Source organism: Mobula hypostoma, chromosome 5, assembly GCF_963921235.1.
Source record: "Mobula hypostoma chromosome 5, sMobHyp1.1, whole genome shotgun sequence".
NCBI lineage: Eukaryota > Metazoa > Chordata > Chondrichthyes > Myliobatiformes > Myliobatidae > Mobula > Mobula hypostoma.
The window spans coordinates 120,682,750-120,702,723 of record NC_086101.1 but is presented as its reverse complement, the minus strand read 5'-3'; the positions used below and the strand labels follow the sequence as shown (position 1 = coordinate 120,702,723).

The 19,974-nt window shown below is 45.4% G+C and overlaps 1 protein-coding gene across 2 annotated transcripts; it reads right to left on the bottom strand.

Moving 5' to 3' along the window:
• Window positions 1-1,322: 1,322 nt before the first annotated feature.
• Window positions 1,323-18,010, bottom strand: LOC134346976 (oocyte zinc finger protein XlCOF6-like). 2 transcript variants are annotated; one of them, XM_063048902.1, is made up of 2 exons: window positions 17,961-18,010; window positions 1,323-6,897 (listed from the first exon to the last, which is right to left on the bottom strand). In XM_063048902.1, exon 2 carries the CDS (start codon window positions 5,734-5,736, stop codon window positions 3,682-3,684), a length of 2,055 nt encoding a protein of 684 aa, XP_062904972.1. In that variant the 5' UTR covers window positions 5,737-6,897; window positions 17,961-18,010; the 3' UTR covers window positions 1,323-3,681. The 2 variants fall into 2 exon arrangements, with proteins under 2 accessions (XP_062904972.1, XP_062904973.1); XM_063048903.1 differs by lacking the exon at window positions 17,961-18,010 and adding an exon at window positions 13,723-13,804.
• Between the last annotated feature and the right edge of the window lie 1,964 nt (window positions 18,011-19,974).

The window sequence follows — 19,974 nt, the reverse complement described above, 5'->3', positions numbered from 1 at the left end:
TATCCCCTAAACCGACGTACTCTTTCAAAATTAAAGTCGTACTTTATCATTACTCATTTGGTTTCGATTGTTATCCTTTTTTCTTCCAATTGCATCAGCTCTTCATCTATCAGTTCTTGGTCATGGGATGCCAAAACCTCTTCAACATCATGTTCATCAGCTTCCACAAGCCAAACTCACGTTGTCCTTATTTCGTTCACCACGATCAAAACGCTTAATTATGTCTAGTTTTACCGTAAGTGTAACACCCTTACGAGCTCTTTCAGGCTTTTCCGATACCATAGAGCTCATCTTGCAAATGGCTGCTCACAGGCACACGTTAAAGTAAAGCAGTTCCGAATCCAGGGGAGAGCGGCTGCTCAGGGCCCGCTGCCTTTTATCGCGCGCTGAATTTTTTTTTCGTAACAGTGAAAACACCTTCTGAAAGCGAAAACAGGGTACTAATGTAGGTCTTTCGTAACAGTGAGGTTTCATAAAGTGAACGTTCGAAAAGCGGGGGACACCTGTACCAGTTTGCACATGGCTCTACCAGACTGCATTTCTTTTTTACAGATCTGTTTTTAAAAATAGAAATGCAGCAGTCCTCAATCCTGATTTTGATGTGATGATGTAAAACCCAGAACTATATTTTTCTTCCTCAGACAATCTGGAACATAAAAGTTCTTTCCCCTTTAGTTGCGTCCTAAATATTCTCTCTGTCTTGGAATGTCCCGAGCTCTAAATCCTGCTGACGATGCCAGCTGATGGACTTTGGTGTTTAAATCAAGGTTCTCTTTGAAGTCAGAAATAAGGCATAAAACTTGGTGGTTCATGATCATTTTATTAAAAGTTGTTAGAACTGGAACAGAACAGTGACAGGGTCTACTGCTTAAAGAAGAGAGAAATTAAAGTTGGCTCCTAGCACAAAACAGCTATTTTTATACCCAAGAGAAATTCCAAACATATCCATAGATAACAATAATCCATTAGAAAGTACATAGTGAATATTGCAGTAAAAAAAATCAAACAATGAGAGAACATTTATTCACTTAATGAAGTATAAAGAACCTCCTGAATTATACTTTGTATAACAACTAGAGGACTATTAAAAAGTTGTGCAGATAATGTCTATTAAAAATACAAGCAGATAATTAACTGTTAAACTGTAAAGAAAATGACAATTAGCATTAAACGGTTATGTCCAGCAGACTCCAGACACATAGAAAATAGGTGCAGGAGTAGGCCATTCGGCCCTTCGAGCCTGCACCGCCATTTATTATGATCATGGCTGATCATCCAACTCAGAACCCCGCCCCAGCCTTCCCTCCATACCCCCTGACCGCCGTAGCCACAAGGGCCATATCTAAATCCCTCTTAAATATAGCCAATGAACTGGCCTCAACAGTTTCCTGTGGCAGAGAATTCCACAGATTCACCACTCTCTGTGTGAAGAAGTTTTTCCTAATCTCGGTCCTAAAAGGCTTCCCCTCTATCCTCAAACTGTGGCCCCTCGTTCTGGACTTCTCCAACATCGGGAACAATCTTCCTGCATCTAGCCTGTCCAATCCCTTTAGGATCTTATACGTTTCAATCAGATCCCCCCTCAATCTTCTAAATTCCAACGAGTACAAGCCCAATTCATCCAGTCTTCCTTCATATGAAAGTCCTGCCATCCCAGGAATCAATCTGGTGAACCTTCTTTGTACTCCCTCTATGGCAAAGATGTCTTTCCTCAGATTAGGGGACCAAAACTGCACACAATACTCCAGGTGTGGTCTCACCAAGGCCTTGTACAACTGCAGTAGTACCTCCCTGCTCCTGTACTCGAATCCTCTCGCTATAAATGCCAGCATACCATTCGCCTTTTTCACCGCCTGCTGTACCTGCATGCCCACTTTCAATAACTGGTGTATAATGACACCCAGGTCTCGTTGCACCTCCCCTTTTCCTAATCGGCCACCATTCAGATAATAATCTGTTTTCCTATTTTTGCCACCAAAGTGGATAACTTCACATTTATCCACATTAAATTGCATCTGCCATGAATTTGCCCACTCACCCAACCTATCCAAGTCACCCTGCATCCTCCTCACAGCTAACACTGCCACCCAGCTTCGTGTCATCCGCAAACTTGGAGATGCTGCATTTAATTCCATCATCCAAGTCATTAATATATATTGTAAACAACTGGGGTCCCAGCACTGAGCCTTGCGGTACCCCACTAGTCACCGCCTGCCATTCTGAAAAGGTCCCGTTTATTCCCACTCTTTGCTTCCCGTCTGCTAACCAATTCTCCACCCACACCAATACCTTACCCCCAATACCGTGTGCTTTAAGTTTCCACACTAATCTCCTGTGTGGGACCTTGTCAAAAGCCTTTTGAAAATCCAAATATACCACATCCACTGGTTCTCCCCTATCCACTCTACTAGTTACATCCTCAAAAAATTCTATGAGATTCGTCAGACATGATTTTCCTTTCACAAATCCATGCTGACTTTGTCCGATCATTTCACCGCTTTCCAAATGTGCTGTTATCACATCCTTGATAACTGACTCCAGCAGTTTCCCCACCACCGACGTTAGGCTAACCGGTCTATAATTCCCCGGTTTCTCTCTCCCTCCTTTTTTAAAAAGTGGGGTTACATTAGCCACCCTCCAATCCTCAGGAACTAATCCAGAATCTAGTCCAGACACCTGTGTACTCAATTCACAGTGATAGTACATTGTGATGCTCGTAGACTTATGAATAAGAACAGTGCCAGTAGAAGTGTTTGCAAGCAGTGCCTCCCCTTTGTCGAATGGCAACAATCCAGACAACAGCCAGTTTAGCACAAGAGCCCACAAGTAATACACTCAATTTCCACAGGCAGAGCATGTTAGCAGTCACTTCTTTACTCCTGTCAATCAGATTCCAAAAGTTGCTACTCCATCAATCATTGCCACAGTCCACCCCCCCCCGCCACACTGTCTCCCTGCTCCTGATGTGCTCTTACCCCTACCACTGCCCAGAGCCTTAACATCTGCCCTGTGCTGACCCATTTCTGGTTTCCGACCTGCTCCATTGAACATCCAACTAGTAGTCCACAATTCTGCTTTCAGACTTGGTAGGACAGTGATGTATTTTAACAGCCCAGCCTGTGATATGCAATCTTCCAGAAGCAGTGAAAGTGACCCATAACTTTGACACGAACAGGAAATAAGGAGGTTAACTTCCAATGTCATTCATCATTGGTCGAGAGATTTGAGAGACAAAGAACATGTCAGACATAACTGAAGTCAGCTTGTCTTCTTCAGTTTGCAGAAAGTCATGTAGGAAATTCAAGGGAATACCTCTTCACCTACAGAGTGGTGACCATTTGCAACCCATCACCACAGGCAGACTGAGGGGTGAACGCAGGAATAGATTTAAAAGGACTGTTGTGGAATAGAAACACTGACAGGGATCAGCTGTGCTAAGTTGACTACCTACTGCGTACTGGATGTGTTGTAAATTCAGTAGGTACCTCAGACAGAGTTCAAAATAGAACTGATTTATTTCTCACAGATCCAGAATACTAAAGTCCAGTCCCATAAAAGGTGAGCATCAGTTGAAAAAACTGCTCTCCTGCCTGGTGACCACGGTGCAGCACTGGGTATGATGAGCAGCGGCAGTAATTGCAAAGTTTGACAACAACAGCCACTTTTGGACTTGCCTCTCATTCACCAACTCTGATGGTTAAATATCCATGATGTAATCTTTTCCCCGGCATGAACTCGGCAGTGCGCCACAAGGCTGGATAACTGTGTGAATCTCTTCCCACATTCAGAACAGGTGAATGGTTTCACCCCAGTGTGAACTTGCTGGTGTATCTCTAGTGTCGATGAATCTGTGAATGCCTTCCCAAAGTTTGAGCAGGCAAATGGTTTCACCCCAGTGTGAACTCGCTGGTGTCTCTGTAGGTTGCATAACTTAGTGAATCCCTTCTCACACATGGAACAGGTGAACAGCCTCTCCCCAGTGTGAACACACTGGTGTCTCTGCAAGTGGGATAACTGAGTGAATCCCTTCCCACACTCGTAACAGGTAGATGGCCTCTTACCAGTGTGAACTCGCTGGTGTGTCTGCAGGTTAGATTTCTGAGTGAATCCCTTCCCACATTCAGAGCAGGTGAATGGCCTCTCCCCAGTGTGAACTGACTGGTGTGCCTGTAGGTTGCATAACCTGGGGAATCCCTTCCCACAGTCTGAGCAGGTGAATGGCCTCTCCCCAGTGTGAACTCGCTGGTGAGTCTGTAGGCTGGATAACTGAGTGAATCCCTTCCCACATTCAGAGCAGGTGAATGGCCTCTCCCCAGTGTGAATTCGGTTGTGTCTCTGCAGGTTGGATAACCTAGAGAATCCCTTACTACATTTAGAGCAGGTGAATAGTTTCTCCCCAGTGTGTACTCGGTAATGTGACATAAGGGTGGATGATCGAGTGAATCCCTTCCCACATTCAGAACACGTAAATGGCCTTTCCCCAGTGTGAAATGACTGATGCGCCTGTAAGCTGCATAACTGAGTGAATCCTTTCCCACACACAGAACAGCTGTATGGCCTCTCCCCAATGTGAACTGACTGGTGTACCTGCAGGTTGCATAACTGAGAGAATCCCTTCCCACACACAGAACAGGTGAATGGCCTCTCCCCAGTGTGAACTCGTTGGTGTGTCAGCAGTTGGGACGACCGAGTGAATCCCTTCCCACAGTCTGAGCATGTGAATGGTTTCCTCCCCGTATGAACTGACTGGTGTGCCTGCAGGTTACATAGATGAGTGAATCCCTTTCCACATTCACAGCAGGTGAATGGCTTCTCCCCATTGTGAACTGACTGGTGTGCCTGCAGATTGCACAACTGAGTGAATCTCTTCCCACACACACAACAGGTGAATGGCCTCTCCCCAGTGTGAATTCGCTGGTGTGTCAGGAGGTGGGATGACTGAGTGAATCCCTTCCCGCAGTCTGAGCAGGTGAACAGTTTCTCCACAGTGTGAAGTGACTGGTGTGCCTGCAGGTGGGATGACTGAGTGAATTCCTTCCCACAATCTGAACAGGTGAATGGTTTCTCCCCAGTGTGAACTGACTGGTGTGCCTGTAGGTGACGTAACTGAGTGAATCTCTTCCCACAGAAAGAACAGGTGAATGGTCTCTCCCCACTGTGAATTTGCTGGTGTCTCTGTAGGTGGGATGACTGAGTGAATCCCTTCCCACATTCAAAGCAGGTGAATGGTTTCTCCCCACTGTGAACTGACTGGTGTGCTTGTAGGTGACATAACTGAGTGAATCCCTTCCCACACACGGAACAGGTGAATGGCCTCTCCCCAGTGTGAACTCGCTGATGTGTATGCAGGTGGGACAATTGAGTGAATCCCTTCCCACATTCAGAGCAGGTGAATGGCCTCTCTCCAGTGTGAACTACCTGATGTATCAGTAGGTGAGACGACCGAGAGAACCCCTTCCCACAGTCTGAGCAGGTGAACGGCCTCTCCCCAGTGTGAATTCGCTGATGTTCCTTCAGTTGAGATGATCGAGTGAATCCCTTCCCACAGTCTGAGCAGGTGAACGGCCTCTCCCCAGTGTGAACTCGCTGATGTATTTTCAAGTCAGATGACCAAGTGAATTCCTTCCCACAGTCTAAGCAGGAGAATGGTTTCTCTCCAGTGTGAACTCGCTGATGTTCCTTCAGCTGAGACGATCGAGTGAATACCTTCCCACAGCCTGAGCAGGTGAACGGCATCTCCCCAGTGTGAATGAACCGATGTGCCAGTAGTTCAGACGACTGAGAGACTCCCTTTCCACACACAGAACAAGTGAATAGCCTCTCTCCAGTCAAAAATAACTAGTGTCTTTGTAGCGTGGATGAGTGTCTGAATGCCTTCCCACAGTCTGAGCAGGTGAACGGCATCTCCCCAGTGTGAACTGACTGGTGTGTCAGTTGTACAGATGACTAAATGAATCCCTTTCCACACACAGAAAAAGGTGAACTCATGTGTGAACCCACTGGTACACCAGTAGCTGAAATGACTGAGTGTATCCCTTCCCACAGTCTGAGTAGGTGAATGGCCTCTCCTCAGTGTGAACTAATTGCTGGGTCAACAGCTGAGATGACTGAGTGAAATTTTTCCCACATTCAGAGCAGATGTAAAGCTTCTAATGAGTATGAACTCAGTCGTGTGTCAGGTATTCAGAGGACTGAGTGAAGCTCTTCCCACATACAGAACAGTTGAGTAATCTCTCTCCCCGGTGAACTCAGTGATGTGTCCACGATGGGATGAGTGCCTGAATCTCTTCCCACAGTCTGAGCAGGTCAATATTCTCTCACTGGTGAACTTTCTGAAATATCTTTAGCATTGATTGTACAGTGAATTGCTTCCCACAGTCAGAACACGTGGAGCATTTCACTATGGTGTAAATTGCTGATGTATCTTTAGACTGGATGATTGAGTAGATCCCCTCCCACATGCAGAGCAGGTGAATGGTCTTTTTCCTACTGTGAATTCACTCTGTGGCTGCAGGTAAGCTGTGAGTAAATCCCTTCCCACACTGAGAGAAGGAGAATGATATCTCACTGCGACCGATTCTCTGGCAATTTAGAAAGTCAGATGTCAGGCGTTTTGAATCCCTTGTATAACCAATGCAGTTGAAAACTGATCTCCAGTGAATAAATGCTGGAACACCCTGGTTCCAGTGGGTTACACAGAGTTACAACAGAAAAGTTCATTTCAGACACAAAGTACGTTTCCAGCTGGGATGAGACATATCTTCATCTTCTAGGGTGGACAATAGATATATTGTTGTTACTAAGAAAATATCTGGTCACTCCTTAAAAAGAGGCAGCAAAACAGATGTGGTGTGCATTTGAGATTCTTGTACATAATCTTCTTCTGTCGTTTCTAACCTGTAAAAATATTTACAGAAGACATCAATGGGTGAAGGAGAATATTTCAGGTGAGATTTTAGTCTGTGGTGAGCTCTGACATCACATTGTTACCAAGTTCAACTCAAGTTGGAGGAATTCCCCATCTTCTAACTGGTCATGGATCAGGCATCCTGACTGACCATCTGATTGTATCCCTGTCCGTACCAGAATGGGCCATTTCTGCCCTTCATCAATCTGTGACTTGGCTCGGTTAGTCTCTCTCCATTAGTATTATCTCAAGTTCTGGTCATGTCCCATGGTGCTACAAAGAGCACTTGTTATTACATGTCTGACCCCTAGAGATTTTATAATTAATCTGACCCCCCCCAACCCCCACCCCCAGCAGATGATTGGCAGTGATGAACTGAACAATGGAAATGACAATGAATATGAAGGGGAGGGCAGTAGTCTTTCTCAGTGGAGTGTGGCACTTCTGTGATGTAAAAGCTATAAGTCACTTGTCACCCAGGAAAAAGGTGTTTGATATCATTATGTACCCAGAAAGAATGGTACAAAACATGTTTTCATGAATCTAGAACAAAGGTGATTTTCTCAAAAACTAAAACTGTAGGAAGTATCTTGCCTTTTTAAAATCCATGACAGCACTAATTGATATTTTCATTCTCTGGAAGGTATTTTCATTTACTGAGATTGACTCATATTTTATTTTGAGTTCCTAATCCTTGGATTTACGTAGCTGGAACTTGTCAGTGTTTGGGAGATCTACCCGCTCCCATTTCCTCTGCCTGACTTCCAAATGTACTCGGACTGGCAGGGAAAAGCGTTGAAAGTGTCAACCATGGCTGCTACTTCTGGGGTGCCAAAACAAGGGCGACCTGGTGTGGCAGCTCTGATTGAAACGATGGAAATCATCAAATAGTCTCGTGTCAGTCTGAGAACTACGACAGTATCTAAGGTGTGTACGGTCAGTAACAATGTTTTAATGCAATTAAACAATCTATCGCTGCTCAAAACTGATGGAAATAGATCAGACTTTGGTCGGCGTATCATCCCTTTAAGCTACCAAAAGAAGCGTGGTCGTCATGCTGGGTGATGGTGCACTTAAAAAAAAAGAGGTTTTTGACTCACAGTACCAACTATCTCAAAGCTAGGGTGCTGAATCAGGGGGACTTTAGGAGTACTTGCATCCTTTGATTCACGGAGTCTTGGTTAACCCCTTCCGTACCCGACGCAGCGATTCTAATAGACAGGTTTGCAATACACTGCCAAGATAGGTCTGTTGAGTTTCTCAAAAGCAGAGGTGGAGATGTATGCTGCATGAGTGATTCCTCTTGGTGTACAAATGTAGCGGTGCATTCCCATCCTGTTCATCAGAGCTGGAATACCTTGTAATTAAGTGTCATCCACTTTACCTGCTGTGGGAGATTTCTGCAATCATTTTGGTAGTGACATACACCCCACCTCAGGCCAATGTCAAACAGGCTCTAGATGAACTGTGCAAAAGGCATGAAACAGCTCATCATGATTCCTTGCCCATCACTTTGAGGATTTTAACCAGGTCATCTTGATAAAGTCACTAAATAATTATTATCAACAAATCACCTGTAATACCAGAAGAAACAACACACTGAACCACCGTTACACTAAGATCATAGGGTCAGGGAATGCTGAATCCTTGTGGATGGGGTTTCAGGAATTGCAAAGGTAAAAAAAAACCATTATGGGATTCATATATAGGTCTCCAAATAGTAGCCAACATGTAGGGCTGAGATTGCAAAGGGAGCTGGAAGAGGCATGTAATAAGGGTAATGACACAATTGTAATGGGGGACTTCAATATACAAGGGGATTGGGAAAATCAGGTTGGTGTTGGATCACAAGAGAGGGAATTTGTTGAATGCATATGATATGGCTTTTTAGAGCAGCTTGTGTTTGAGACTACTCGGGGAAAAGCTATCTTAGATTGGAAGTTGTGCAATAATCTAGATTTTATTAAAAGGTTTAGGGTAAAGGAACCTTAGGAGGCAGTGATCGTAATATGATTGAATTCATACTGCAGTTTGAGAAGGAGAAGCGTAACTCACATCTATCTGCATCACAATGGAATAAAGGGAATTGCAGAGGCATTTCAGAGGAGCTTGCCCAGGTGGATTGGAGGAGGATACTGGTGGGGATGATGGCAGAGCAGAGATGGCTAAAGTTTCTGGGAATAGTTCACAAGGTGCAGGATAGGTATGTCCCACAGAGGAAGTTGTTCTCTAATAGCGGGGGTAGACAACCGAGGCTGACAAAGGAAGTTAAGGACTGCATAAAAGCCAAGGAAAGGGCATACACGATAGCAAAAAAGAGTGTGAAGTTGGATGACTGGGAAGGTTTTAAAATCCAACAAAAAGCAACTAAAAAAGCTATAAGAACGAAAAAGATGAAATAGGAGGGCAAACTAGCCAATAATATAAAGCAGGATACTAGAAGTTTTTCAGTTATATAAAGAGTAAAAGGGAGGTGAGAGTTGATATTGAACCACTGGAAAATGATGCTGGTGAAGTAGTAATGAGGGAACAAAGAAATGGCAGATGAACTTAATGGGTACTTTGCATCAGTCTTCACTGTGGAAGACACTAGCAGTGTGCCTGACATCCATGAGTGTCAGGGAGCAGAAGTGAGTGCATTTGGCAAACTCAAAGATCTTAAGGTGGATAAGTCACCTGGACCAGATAGACTAGATCCCAGAGTTCTGAGAGAGGCTGCTGAACAGATAATGGATGCATTGGTCATGATTTTTCAAGAATCACTTGATTCTGGCATGCTCCTGGAGGACTGGTAAATTGCAAATGTCACTCCACTCTTAAAGAGAGGGAGGCAAAAGAAAGGAAATTATAGGCCAGTCAGCCTCACCTCAGTGGTTGGGAAAGTGTTGGAATCTATTGTTAAGGATGAAGTTTCAAGGTACTTGGAGACTAATGATAAAATAAGTCAAAGTCAGCATGGTTTCTGTAAAGAAATCTTGCCTGACAAATCTGATAGAATTCTTCGAGGAAGTAACAAGCAAGGTGGATAAAGGAGAGGCAATTGGTGTCATTTACTTGAATTTTCAGAAGGTGTTTGATATGGCGTTACAGGAAAGATATTGGCATGGATAGCAGAATAGCTGACAGGTAGGAGGCAGCAATTGGAAATAAAAGGGGCCTTTTTTGGTTGGCTGCCAGTGACTAGTGGTGTTCCTCAGGGGTCAGTATTGGGACCTCCACTCTTCACATTGCTTGTCAATGATTTAGGTAATGGAATTGATGACGAAGATAGGTGGAGGGGTAGGTAGTGCTGAGGAAGCAATATGATTGCAACAGGACTGAGACAAATTGGAAGAATGAGCAAAAAAAGTGGCAGATGGAATACAGTGTTGGGAAATGTATGATAATGCATTTTGGTGAAATGAACAATGGTGCAGACTATTATCCAGATAGGGAGAAGGTTCACACATCAGAGGTGCAAAGGGACTGAGGAGCTCTCGTGCAAGACTCCAAAAAGGTTAATTTACAGGTTGAGTCCGTGGTAAAGAAAGCAAATGCAATGTTGGCATTTATTTCAAGGGGAATAGAATATAAAAGCAAGAAGATAATGCTGAGCCTTTATAAGACACTAGTCAGGCCGCACTTAAGAGTATTGTCAGCAGTTTTGGATACCATATCTCAGAAAGGATGTGTTGTCATTGTTGAGAGTCCAGAGGAGGTTCATGAGAATGATTGTGGGAATGAAGGGATTAACATATGAGGAGTGTTTGGCAGCTTTGGGCCTGTACTCACTGGAATTTAGAAGAATGTGGGGCCATCTCATTGAGACCTGCCGAATGTTGAAAAGACTAGATAGGGTGGATGTGGAGAGGTGGTTTCCTATAGTGGGGGTATCTAGAACTAGAGAGCACAGCTTCAAAAATTGAGTGGTGATTCTTTACAACAGATTAAGGAAGGATTTCTTGAGTAGTAAATTTATGGAATATTCTGCCACAGACTGTGGTGGAGGCCATCCATGTGTATATTTAAGGCAGAAGTTGATTGGGCAGGGCATCAAAAGAAACAGCAAGAAGGCAGGTGTATGGGGTTGTGTGGGATCCAGGATCAGCAATGATGGAATGGTGGAACAGACTCGATGGGTTGAATGGCCAAATTCTGCTCCTCTGTCTTATGGTCTTAAGAGTGTTTATCGTCCTATTGCATGCCCACAATTTGGAAAGTCTGATCATCTGGCTGTACCTTTGCACCCTGAGTATAGGCAGAGACTGAAGACTGCAGCACCAGTATTGAGGACCAAGAAGGTATAGACAAGCGAAGCACAGGAACACTTACAGGACTGCTTTGAATTGGTGGTCTGGGCTGTATTCAGGGATTCATCTTCGAATCTGGATGAGTATGATGCAGTTGTTACCAACTTCATTAAAACCCTGCGTGGATGAGTTTGTGCCTATGAAAACTTGCTGCACATTCCCAAGCCAAACGCTTTGGATGAACTCGGAGGTTCATAGTCTGCTGAGGGGTAGGTCTGTGGCATTTAAGTTTGGCGACCCAGATCTACACAAGACAACCAAATATAACTTGCAAAGGGCTATTTCATGAGCTAACAAACAATTCCGAGTGAGGTTAGATGTGACGTTTGATGCATAGCATCTCTGGCAGGGTTTGCAGGCTATTACTTCATACAAAGCAAAACCCAACGTCATAAATAACGGCAATGCTTCACTTCCAGATGAGTTCAATGCCTTTTATGCCCGCTTTGAAAGGGAGAATAAAACTACAGCTGTGCAGATCTCTGCTGCATCTGGCACCCTTTTTTGCATAAAATATCTTTATCACAAGTTCAGTACTACAATATATACAAACCAGTGACTAACACAATTACTACATTACTACTAGACAAATGGCACTAAACTAAAATGTTTTCAACCCTGTCAATGATGGCGCTAACTCCCCATGGAGCCCAATGGTCCCTCAACGCCTCTATGGTCCTGTGTTTCTTCTCAATACTTATGCGGGCACGAACATATCCCCTAAACATTGCCATGCAGTCTGCCCAGGCAGATCTGTCCAAAACCTTTTCCAGGACCCACAGATAGCTGTTTTTGCCAGCATCAGGAGCAAATTGACAAGGGCATCCTCATCCCTCCGTGCCCCCCTCCTTACTGGATGACCATACATAAATAGGGTGGGGCTAAAAGGTAACCAGAAGGCCAGGAGCAGCCCTTGCAGATACACAAAATGAGGCTGCAGCCTCGCACACTCCATGTACATGTGGTACGTGCTCTTCTCCTGCCCGCAGAAGTGACATGTGACTGGGAGATCTGTGTACAAACTAAAGAACTTGTTACAGGGTAACTCTATGCAGCAGCCCCCACCCCAGGTGCATGAAACTCCCTGATAAAGACAGCTCGCCATGGCGTGTCGGGACAGTAGACGACAGCTAGGAAGTGGAGGGTGTGGAGCAGCAGCTCATACAGGTACCTCCTACTTACATCCCTGAATGGGATTGTGGGTGTCGAGGAGAGATGGCTCAAGTTGTGTGGGCATGGCTCTCGGATAAGATTGTGGGGTCTGGCTCCGACAAGCAGCTCAGCCTGACTCGTTCCACACACCTGAGCCGCACCGACATCTGTCGAGGTAGGGCAAGAGTCGGCCAGGACTCTACCCTCTGTCAGAGGAGAAGATTCCTGGCCTGTGGCAACCATGTTCCAGACTCTCAGTCCTGATAGAAGCCAGGCAGACTCCGCAAAGCAGCACGGCCGATACCCGCAGGTGGCAGCCACATCTGTTCGTGAAGACAGCAGCCCCTCCAGAGAAAGAATGACCCTAACAGCTGCCACCTGGGAGGGTGCTCGGTGTACAGGAATCTCTGCAGGGTCCTGAGGTGGAGAGCTGCCAATCGCATACGTACACACATCAGCTCTGTCCACCCTCTCCCATTGGGAGACTTAAGACTGCAGTGGAGACCCAGTGCTTCCTGTCCTCAAACTTCTGCATTCTTGAAACAAAGGGGGCAAGTGAGGCTATGGTGACCATCAGGTACCACAACATGGAGGCCACATCCAGTGACCCTGTGATCTCTGTCTCAAAGGCCGACATCAGGCTGTCTTTCAGGAGGATAGTGCGGCAGGCCCCAATGGAGTACCTGGTAAGACTGTGGAGACCCACTGCAACTGCCTATCGCCACAATAGGTTTACGGTAGACATTATCTCAATGGCTCTCCATTGTCACCTAGACAATACAAATACCTATGTCAAGATGCTGTTTGTGGACTACTGCTCAGTGTTAAAAACCACGACTCCTACAGTCCTGATCAAAAAGCTACAGAACCTGGGCCTTTGCATCTCCCTCTGCAATTGGAACCTCGACTTCCTAACCGGAGCACTATAATCTGTGTAGTGTGGAAGTAACATCTCCACCCCATTAACAATCAACATTGGCTCATCACAGGGGTGTGTGCTTAGCCCACTGCTCTACTCTCTCTATACCCATGACTCTGGGGCTAGACATAGCTCAAATGCCATCTAAAAATTTGATGATACAAGCATCGTTGGTAGAATCTCAGATGGGGATGAGAGGCCGTACAGGAGAGAGAGCTATACCAGCTAATTGAGTGGTGTTGCAGTAACAATCTTGCACTCAAAGTTAGTAAAACCAAAGAGCTGATTGTCGACTTCAGGAAGGGTAAGAAGAGGGAACACAAACCAATCCTCAGAGAGATCAGAAGTGGAGAGAGTGAGCAGCTTCAAGTTCATGGGTGTCAAGATCTCTGAGGACCTTTACCTGGTCGCAACATATTGATGCAGCTATAAAGAAGGCAAGACAGCGGCTATACCTCATCAGCAGGTTGAGGAGATTTGGTTTGTCACCTGAAGCACTTGAAATCTTCCACAGATGTACCGTGGAGAGCATTCTGACTGGCTGTGTCACCATCTATAGCAGTGCAGTGGGGGTGGGGGTGAGGGGCTAATGCACAGAATCGAAGTAAGCTGCAGAGAGATGTAAAATTAGTCGGCTTCATCTTGGGTACTAGCCTCCATAGTATTCAAGACATCTTCAAGGAGTTAACATAGAAAATAGAACAGTACAGGCCCTTTGGCCCACATTGTTGTGCCAACCCTCAAACCCTGCCTCCCATATAACCCCCCACCTTAAATTCCTCCATATACTTGTCTAGTAGTCTCTTAAATTTCACTAGTGTATCTGCCTCCACCACTGACTCAGGCAGTGCATTCCACGCACCAACCACTCTCTGAGTAAAAAACCTTCCTCTAATATCCCCCCTGAACTTCCCACCCCTTACCTTAAAGCCATGTCCTCTTGTATTGAGCAATGGTGCCCTGGGGAAGAGGCGCTGGCTATCCACTCCATCTATTCCTCTTAATATCTTGTATACCTCTATCATGTCTCCTCTCATCCTCCTTCTCTCCAAAGAGTAAAGCCCTAGCTCCCTTAATCTCTGATCATAATGCATACTCTCTAAACCAGGCAGCATCCTGATAAATCTTCTCTGTACCCTTTCCAATACTTCCACATCCTTCCTATAGTGAGGCGACCAGAATTGGACACAGTACTCCAAGTGTGGCCTAACCAGAGTTTTATAGAGCTGCATCATTACCTCGCGACTCTTAAACTCTATCCCTCGACTTATGAAAGCTATCACCCCATAAGCTTTCTTAACTACCCTATCCACCTGTGAGGCAACTTTCAGGGATCTGTGGACATGTACCCCCAGATCCCTCTGCTCCTCCACACTACCAAGTATCCTGCCATTTACTTTGTACTCTGCCTTGGAGTTTGTCCTTCCAAAGTGCACCACCTCACACTTCTCCGGGCTGAACTCCATCTGCCACTTCTCAGCCCACTTCTGCAACCAATCAATATCCCTATGCAATCTTCGACAATCCTCTACACTATCTACAACACCACTAACCTTTGCGTCATCTGCAAACTTGCGAACCCACCCTTCTACCCTCACATCCAGGTCGTTAATAAAAATCACGAAAAGTAGAGGTCCCAGAACAGATCCTTGTGGGACACCACTAGTCACAACCCTCCTATCCAAATGTACTCCCTCCACCACGACCCTCTGCCTTCTGCAGGCAAGCCAATTCTGAATCCACCTGGCCAAACTTCCCTGGATCCCATGCCTTCTGACTTTCTGAATAAGCCTACCATGTGGAACCTTGTCAAATGCCTTACTAAAATCCATATAGATCGCATCCACTGCACTACCCTCATCTATATGCCTGGTCACCTCCTCAAAGCACTCTATCAGGCTTGTGAGACACGATCTTCCCTTCACAAAGCCATGCTGACCGTCCCTGATCAGACCATGATTCTCTAAATGCCCATAGATCCTATCTCTAAGAATCTTTTCCAACAGCTTTCCCACCACAGACGCAAAGCTCACTGGTCTATAATTACCTGGACTATCCCTATTACCTTTTTTGAACAAGGGACAACATTCGCCTCCCTCCAGTCCTCCGGTACCATTCCCGCAGCCAAGGACATAAAGGTCCTAGCCAGAGGCTCAGCAATCTCTTCCCTCGCCTCGTGGAGCAGCCTGGGGAATATTCCATCAGGCCCCGGGGACTTATCCATCCTAATGTATTTTAATAACTCGAACACCTCCTCTCCCTTAATATCAACATGCTCCAGAACATCACCGTCACTCATATTGTCCTCACCGTCATCAAGTTCCCTCTCATTGGTGAATACCGAAAAGAAGTATTCATTGAGGACCTCGCTCACTTCCACAGCCTCCAGGCACATCTTCCCACCTTTATCTCTAATCGGTCCTACCTTCACTCCTGACATCCTGTTCTTCTTCACATAATTGAAGAATGCCTTGGGGTTTTCCTTTACCCTACTCACCAAGGCCTTCTCATGCCCCCTTCTTGCTCTTCTCAACCCCTTCTTAAGCTCTTTTCTTGCTTCCCTATATTCCTCAATAGACCCATCTGATCCTTGCTTCCTAAACTTCATGTATGCTGCCTTCTTCCACCTGACTAGATTTTCCACCTCACTTGTTACCTATGGTTCCTTCACCCTACCATTCTTTATCTTCCTCACTGGGACAAATTTATCCCTAACATCCTGCAAGAGATCCCTAAACATCGACCACATGTTCATAGTATATTTCCCTACAAAAACATCATCCCAATTCACACCCGCAAGTTCTAGCCTTATAGCCTCATAATTTGCCCTTCCCCAATTAAAAATTTTCCTGTCCTCTCTGATTCTATCCTTTTCCATGATAATGCTGAAGGCCAGGGAGTGGTGGTCTCTGTCCCCCAGATGCTCACCCACTGAGAGATCTGTGATCTGACCCAGTTCGTTACCTAATACTAGATCTAGTATGGCATTCCCCTAGTTGGCCTGTCAACATACTGTGACAGGAATCTGTCCTGGACACACTTAACAAACTCTGCCCCGTCCAAACCCTTGGAACTAGTCAGGTGCCATTCAATATTAGGGAAGTTAAAGTCACCCATGATAACAACCCTATTATTTTTGCACCTTTCCAAAATATGCCTCCCAATCAGCTCCTCGGTATCTCTGCTGCTACCAGGGGGCCTATAGAATACTCCCAATAGAGTAACTGCTCCCTTCCTGTTCCTGACTTCCACCCATACTGACTCAAAAGAGGATCTTGCTACATTACCCACCCTTTCTGTAGCTGTAATAGTATCCCTGACCAGTAATGCCACCCCTCCTCCCCTTTTCCCCCCTCTCTATCCCTTTTAAAGCACTGAAATCCAGGAATATTGAAAATCCATTCCTGCCCTGGTGCCAGCCAAGTCTCTGTAATGGCCACTACATCATAATTCCATGTATGTGTCCAAGCTCTCAGTTCATTGCCCTTGATCCTGATGCTTCTTGCATTGAAGTACACACACTTTAGCCTTTCTACCTTACTACCTTTACACCTTTATTCTGCTTCTCTTTCCTCAAAGCCTCTCGATATGTTAGATCTGGCTTTACTCTATGCACTTCTTTCACTGCTCTATCGCTCCGGATCCCATCCCCCTTGCAAATTAGTTTAAACCCTCCCAAACCATGCTAGCAAACCTACCTGCAAGGATATTGCTCCCCCTCGAGTTCAGGTGCAACCCATCCAATCCGTACAAAGAGTTGTGACACAGAAAGACGGCATCCATCATTAAGGACCCCCACCACCCAGGACATGCCCTCTTCTCATTGATACCATCAGGAAGGAGGTACAGATGCCTGAAGGCACGCACTCAGTGATTCAGGAACAGCTTATTCCCCTCTACCATCTGATTTCTGAATGGACATTAAACCCATGAACACTACCTCACTGCTTATTATTTATTTTATGTTTTTGCATTAAATATAATAGCAAAGAAAGCATGACAGCACCTCTACTTCCTCAGGAGATTTGGCATGTCATCAAAAACCTTGGCAAACTTCTATAGATACGTAAATGTTGGAAAGTTTGCTGACTGGCTACACTATAGTCTGGTATGGGAACACCTTTGAGCAGAAAATCCTACAAAAGGTCTCGGCCCGAAACGTCAATTGTACCTCTTCCTATAGATGCTGCCTGGCCTGCTGCGTTCACCAGCAATTTTTATGTGTGTTACTTGTTTAAGGACTCTTTTATCTTATTATTTCATACTCGTTATTTATTGCTATTTACTTATTATCTGCATCTGCACAGTTCGTTTACAGTTTAGAAATCCTGCTTACAGATACTGTTCTATAGATTCGAAAAGTATGCCCGCAGAAAAAGAATCCCAAGGTTGTATGTGGTGACAAATGCCAAGATTCTCATTCATGTTACCAAGAACCCCCCCCCCCCCCGACGACGAGATCTCCGTCTACCGGTCCCGGCGATGCGCATGCGCCACAGAAACAGCGCCATCATTTCGGTCGTCAGCCTAAAGCTTTCTGGACCCGGGTACGGATAATGGGACTGAGAGAGGCGAGAACCGGGACTGTCCCAGGGTACAAGACCTTAGTGTGTCCACAGCTCACAGTAATTGTCCCTTAGTCGCGGTGTGGACGCCAATCCCGATGAAACCCTCGCCAGAACCCCCTTTTTACCTGCTGCCGCTCTCCATCAGCGCCCGATGCACTCAGCGCATATTTCGAGTGAGAGCTACGATCCTCACGCCTGCGCATTTCATCGCCTGATCACCAACGGCAAATTCTGACACGCGAAGGTGTCTGGGTAACTAAGGTGCCATATTAATGTCTGCAAACACCAGTTACCCTATGCCACTCTGCTCAAAATCAGTCAATGTTTTAATTATAATACTCAGCAGCTACCTTAACACTGCAAGCTACCACCAAGTAAAACATAGAAAATAGGTGCAGGAGTAGGCCATTCGGCCCTTCGAGCCTGCACCACCATTCAGTATGATCATGGCTGATCATCCAATTCAGAACCCTGTACCAGCCTTCCCTCCATACCCCCTGATCCCTTTAGCCACAAGGGCCATATCTAACTCCCTCTTAAATATAGCCAATGAACTGGCCTCAACTGTTTCCTGTGGCAGAGAATTCCACAGATTCACCACTCTCTGTGTGAAGAAGTTTTTCCTAATCTCGGTCCTAAAAGGCTTCCCCTCTATCCTCAAACTGTGGCCCCTCGTTCTGGACTTCCCCAACATCGGGAACAATCTTCCTGCATCTAGCCTGTCCAATCCCTTTAGGATTTTATACGTTTCAATAAGATCGCCCTTCAATCTTCTAAATTTCAGCAAGTAAAAGCCTAGTTGATCCAGTCTTTCATCATATGAAAGTCCTGCCATCCCAGGAATCAATCTGGTGAACCTTCTTTGTACTCCCTCTACAGCAAGGAAGTCCTTCCTCAGATTAGGGGACCAAAACTGCATACAATACTCTAGGTGTAGTCTCACCAAGGCCTTGTACAACTGCAGAAGTACCTCCTTGCTCCTGTACTCGAATCCTCTTGCTATGAATGCCAGCATACCATTCGCCTTTTTCACTGCCTGCTGTACCTGCATGAATTTGCCCACTCACCTGACCTATCCAAGTCACCCTGCATCCTCTTAGCATCCTCCTCACAGCTAACACTGCCGCCCAGCTTCGTGTCATCTGCAAACTTAGAGATGCTGCATTTAATTCCCTCATCTAAGTCATTAATATATATTGTAAACAACTGGGGTCCCAGCACTGAGCCTTGCGGTACCCCATTAGTCACTGCCTGCCATTCTGAAAAGGTCCCGTTTATTCCCACTCAAGTACTCAATATCAACCGGTACTCGGTGTGTCAAATGTCAAACTCCAACCCACTTATAAGTGCAGATATAAGACCATAAGATATAGGAGCAGAAGTAAGCCATTCAGCCCATCGAGTCTGTGCCGCCATTCAATCATGGGCTGATCCAACTCTTCTAGACATCCCCATTCTCCTGCCTTCTCCCCATAATAAAGAATCTATCTACCTCTGCCTTAAATGCACCCAATGACTTGGCCTTCACAGCTACTCGTGGCAACAGATTCCACAGATTTACCACCCTCTGACTGAAGTAATTTCTCCGCATCTCTGTTCTAAATAGACATCCTTCAATCCTGAAGGTGTTCCTCTTGTCCTAGACTCCTCTACCATGGGAAATAACTTTGCTATATATAATTTGTTCAGGCCTTTTAACATTTGGAATGTTTCTATGAGATCCCTCCTTATTCTCCTGAACACCAGGGAATCCAGCCCAAGAGCTACTGGATGATATAAAACATACAAAATTCTGCAGATGCTGGAAATACAGAGCCACACACAGAAAATGCAGGGGGGAACTCAGCAGGTCAGGCAGCAGAAGAATAAACAGTCTCTGCATGGTGAAGGATCTCAGCTCAAAACGTCCACTATTTATTCCTCTCCAAAGATGCTGCCTAACCCGCTGAGATCCCTCAACATTTGGCAAAAATAAACAACAATTTTTCAATCAATCGGTTTCCAAATATTGCTGATCTTTTATTTGTAGCCACATACTCCGGATCTGATTCCGCCCTCCTCCCTAAAGTCTATCTCCCATGTCTTTCAGGACCAACAAAGTCTTGATATATGCTGGGCCTCCATTTGGTTTCTGAGCCA

Excerpts from the sequence above, each read along its gene's own strand:
- LOC134346976 (XM_063048902.1), bottom strand. The coding sequence starts at position 5,736 with ATGCCGTTCACCTGCTCAGGCTGTGGGAAGGTATTCACTCGATCGTCT.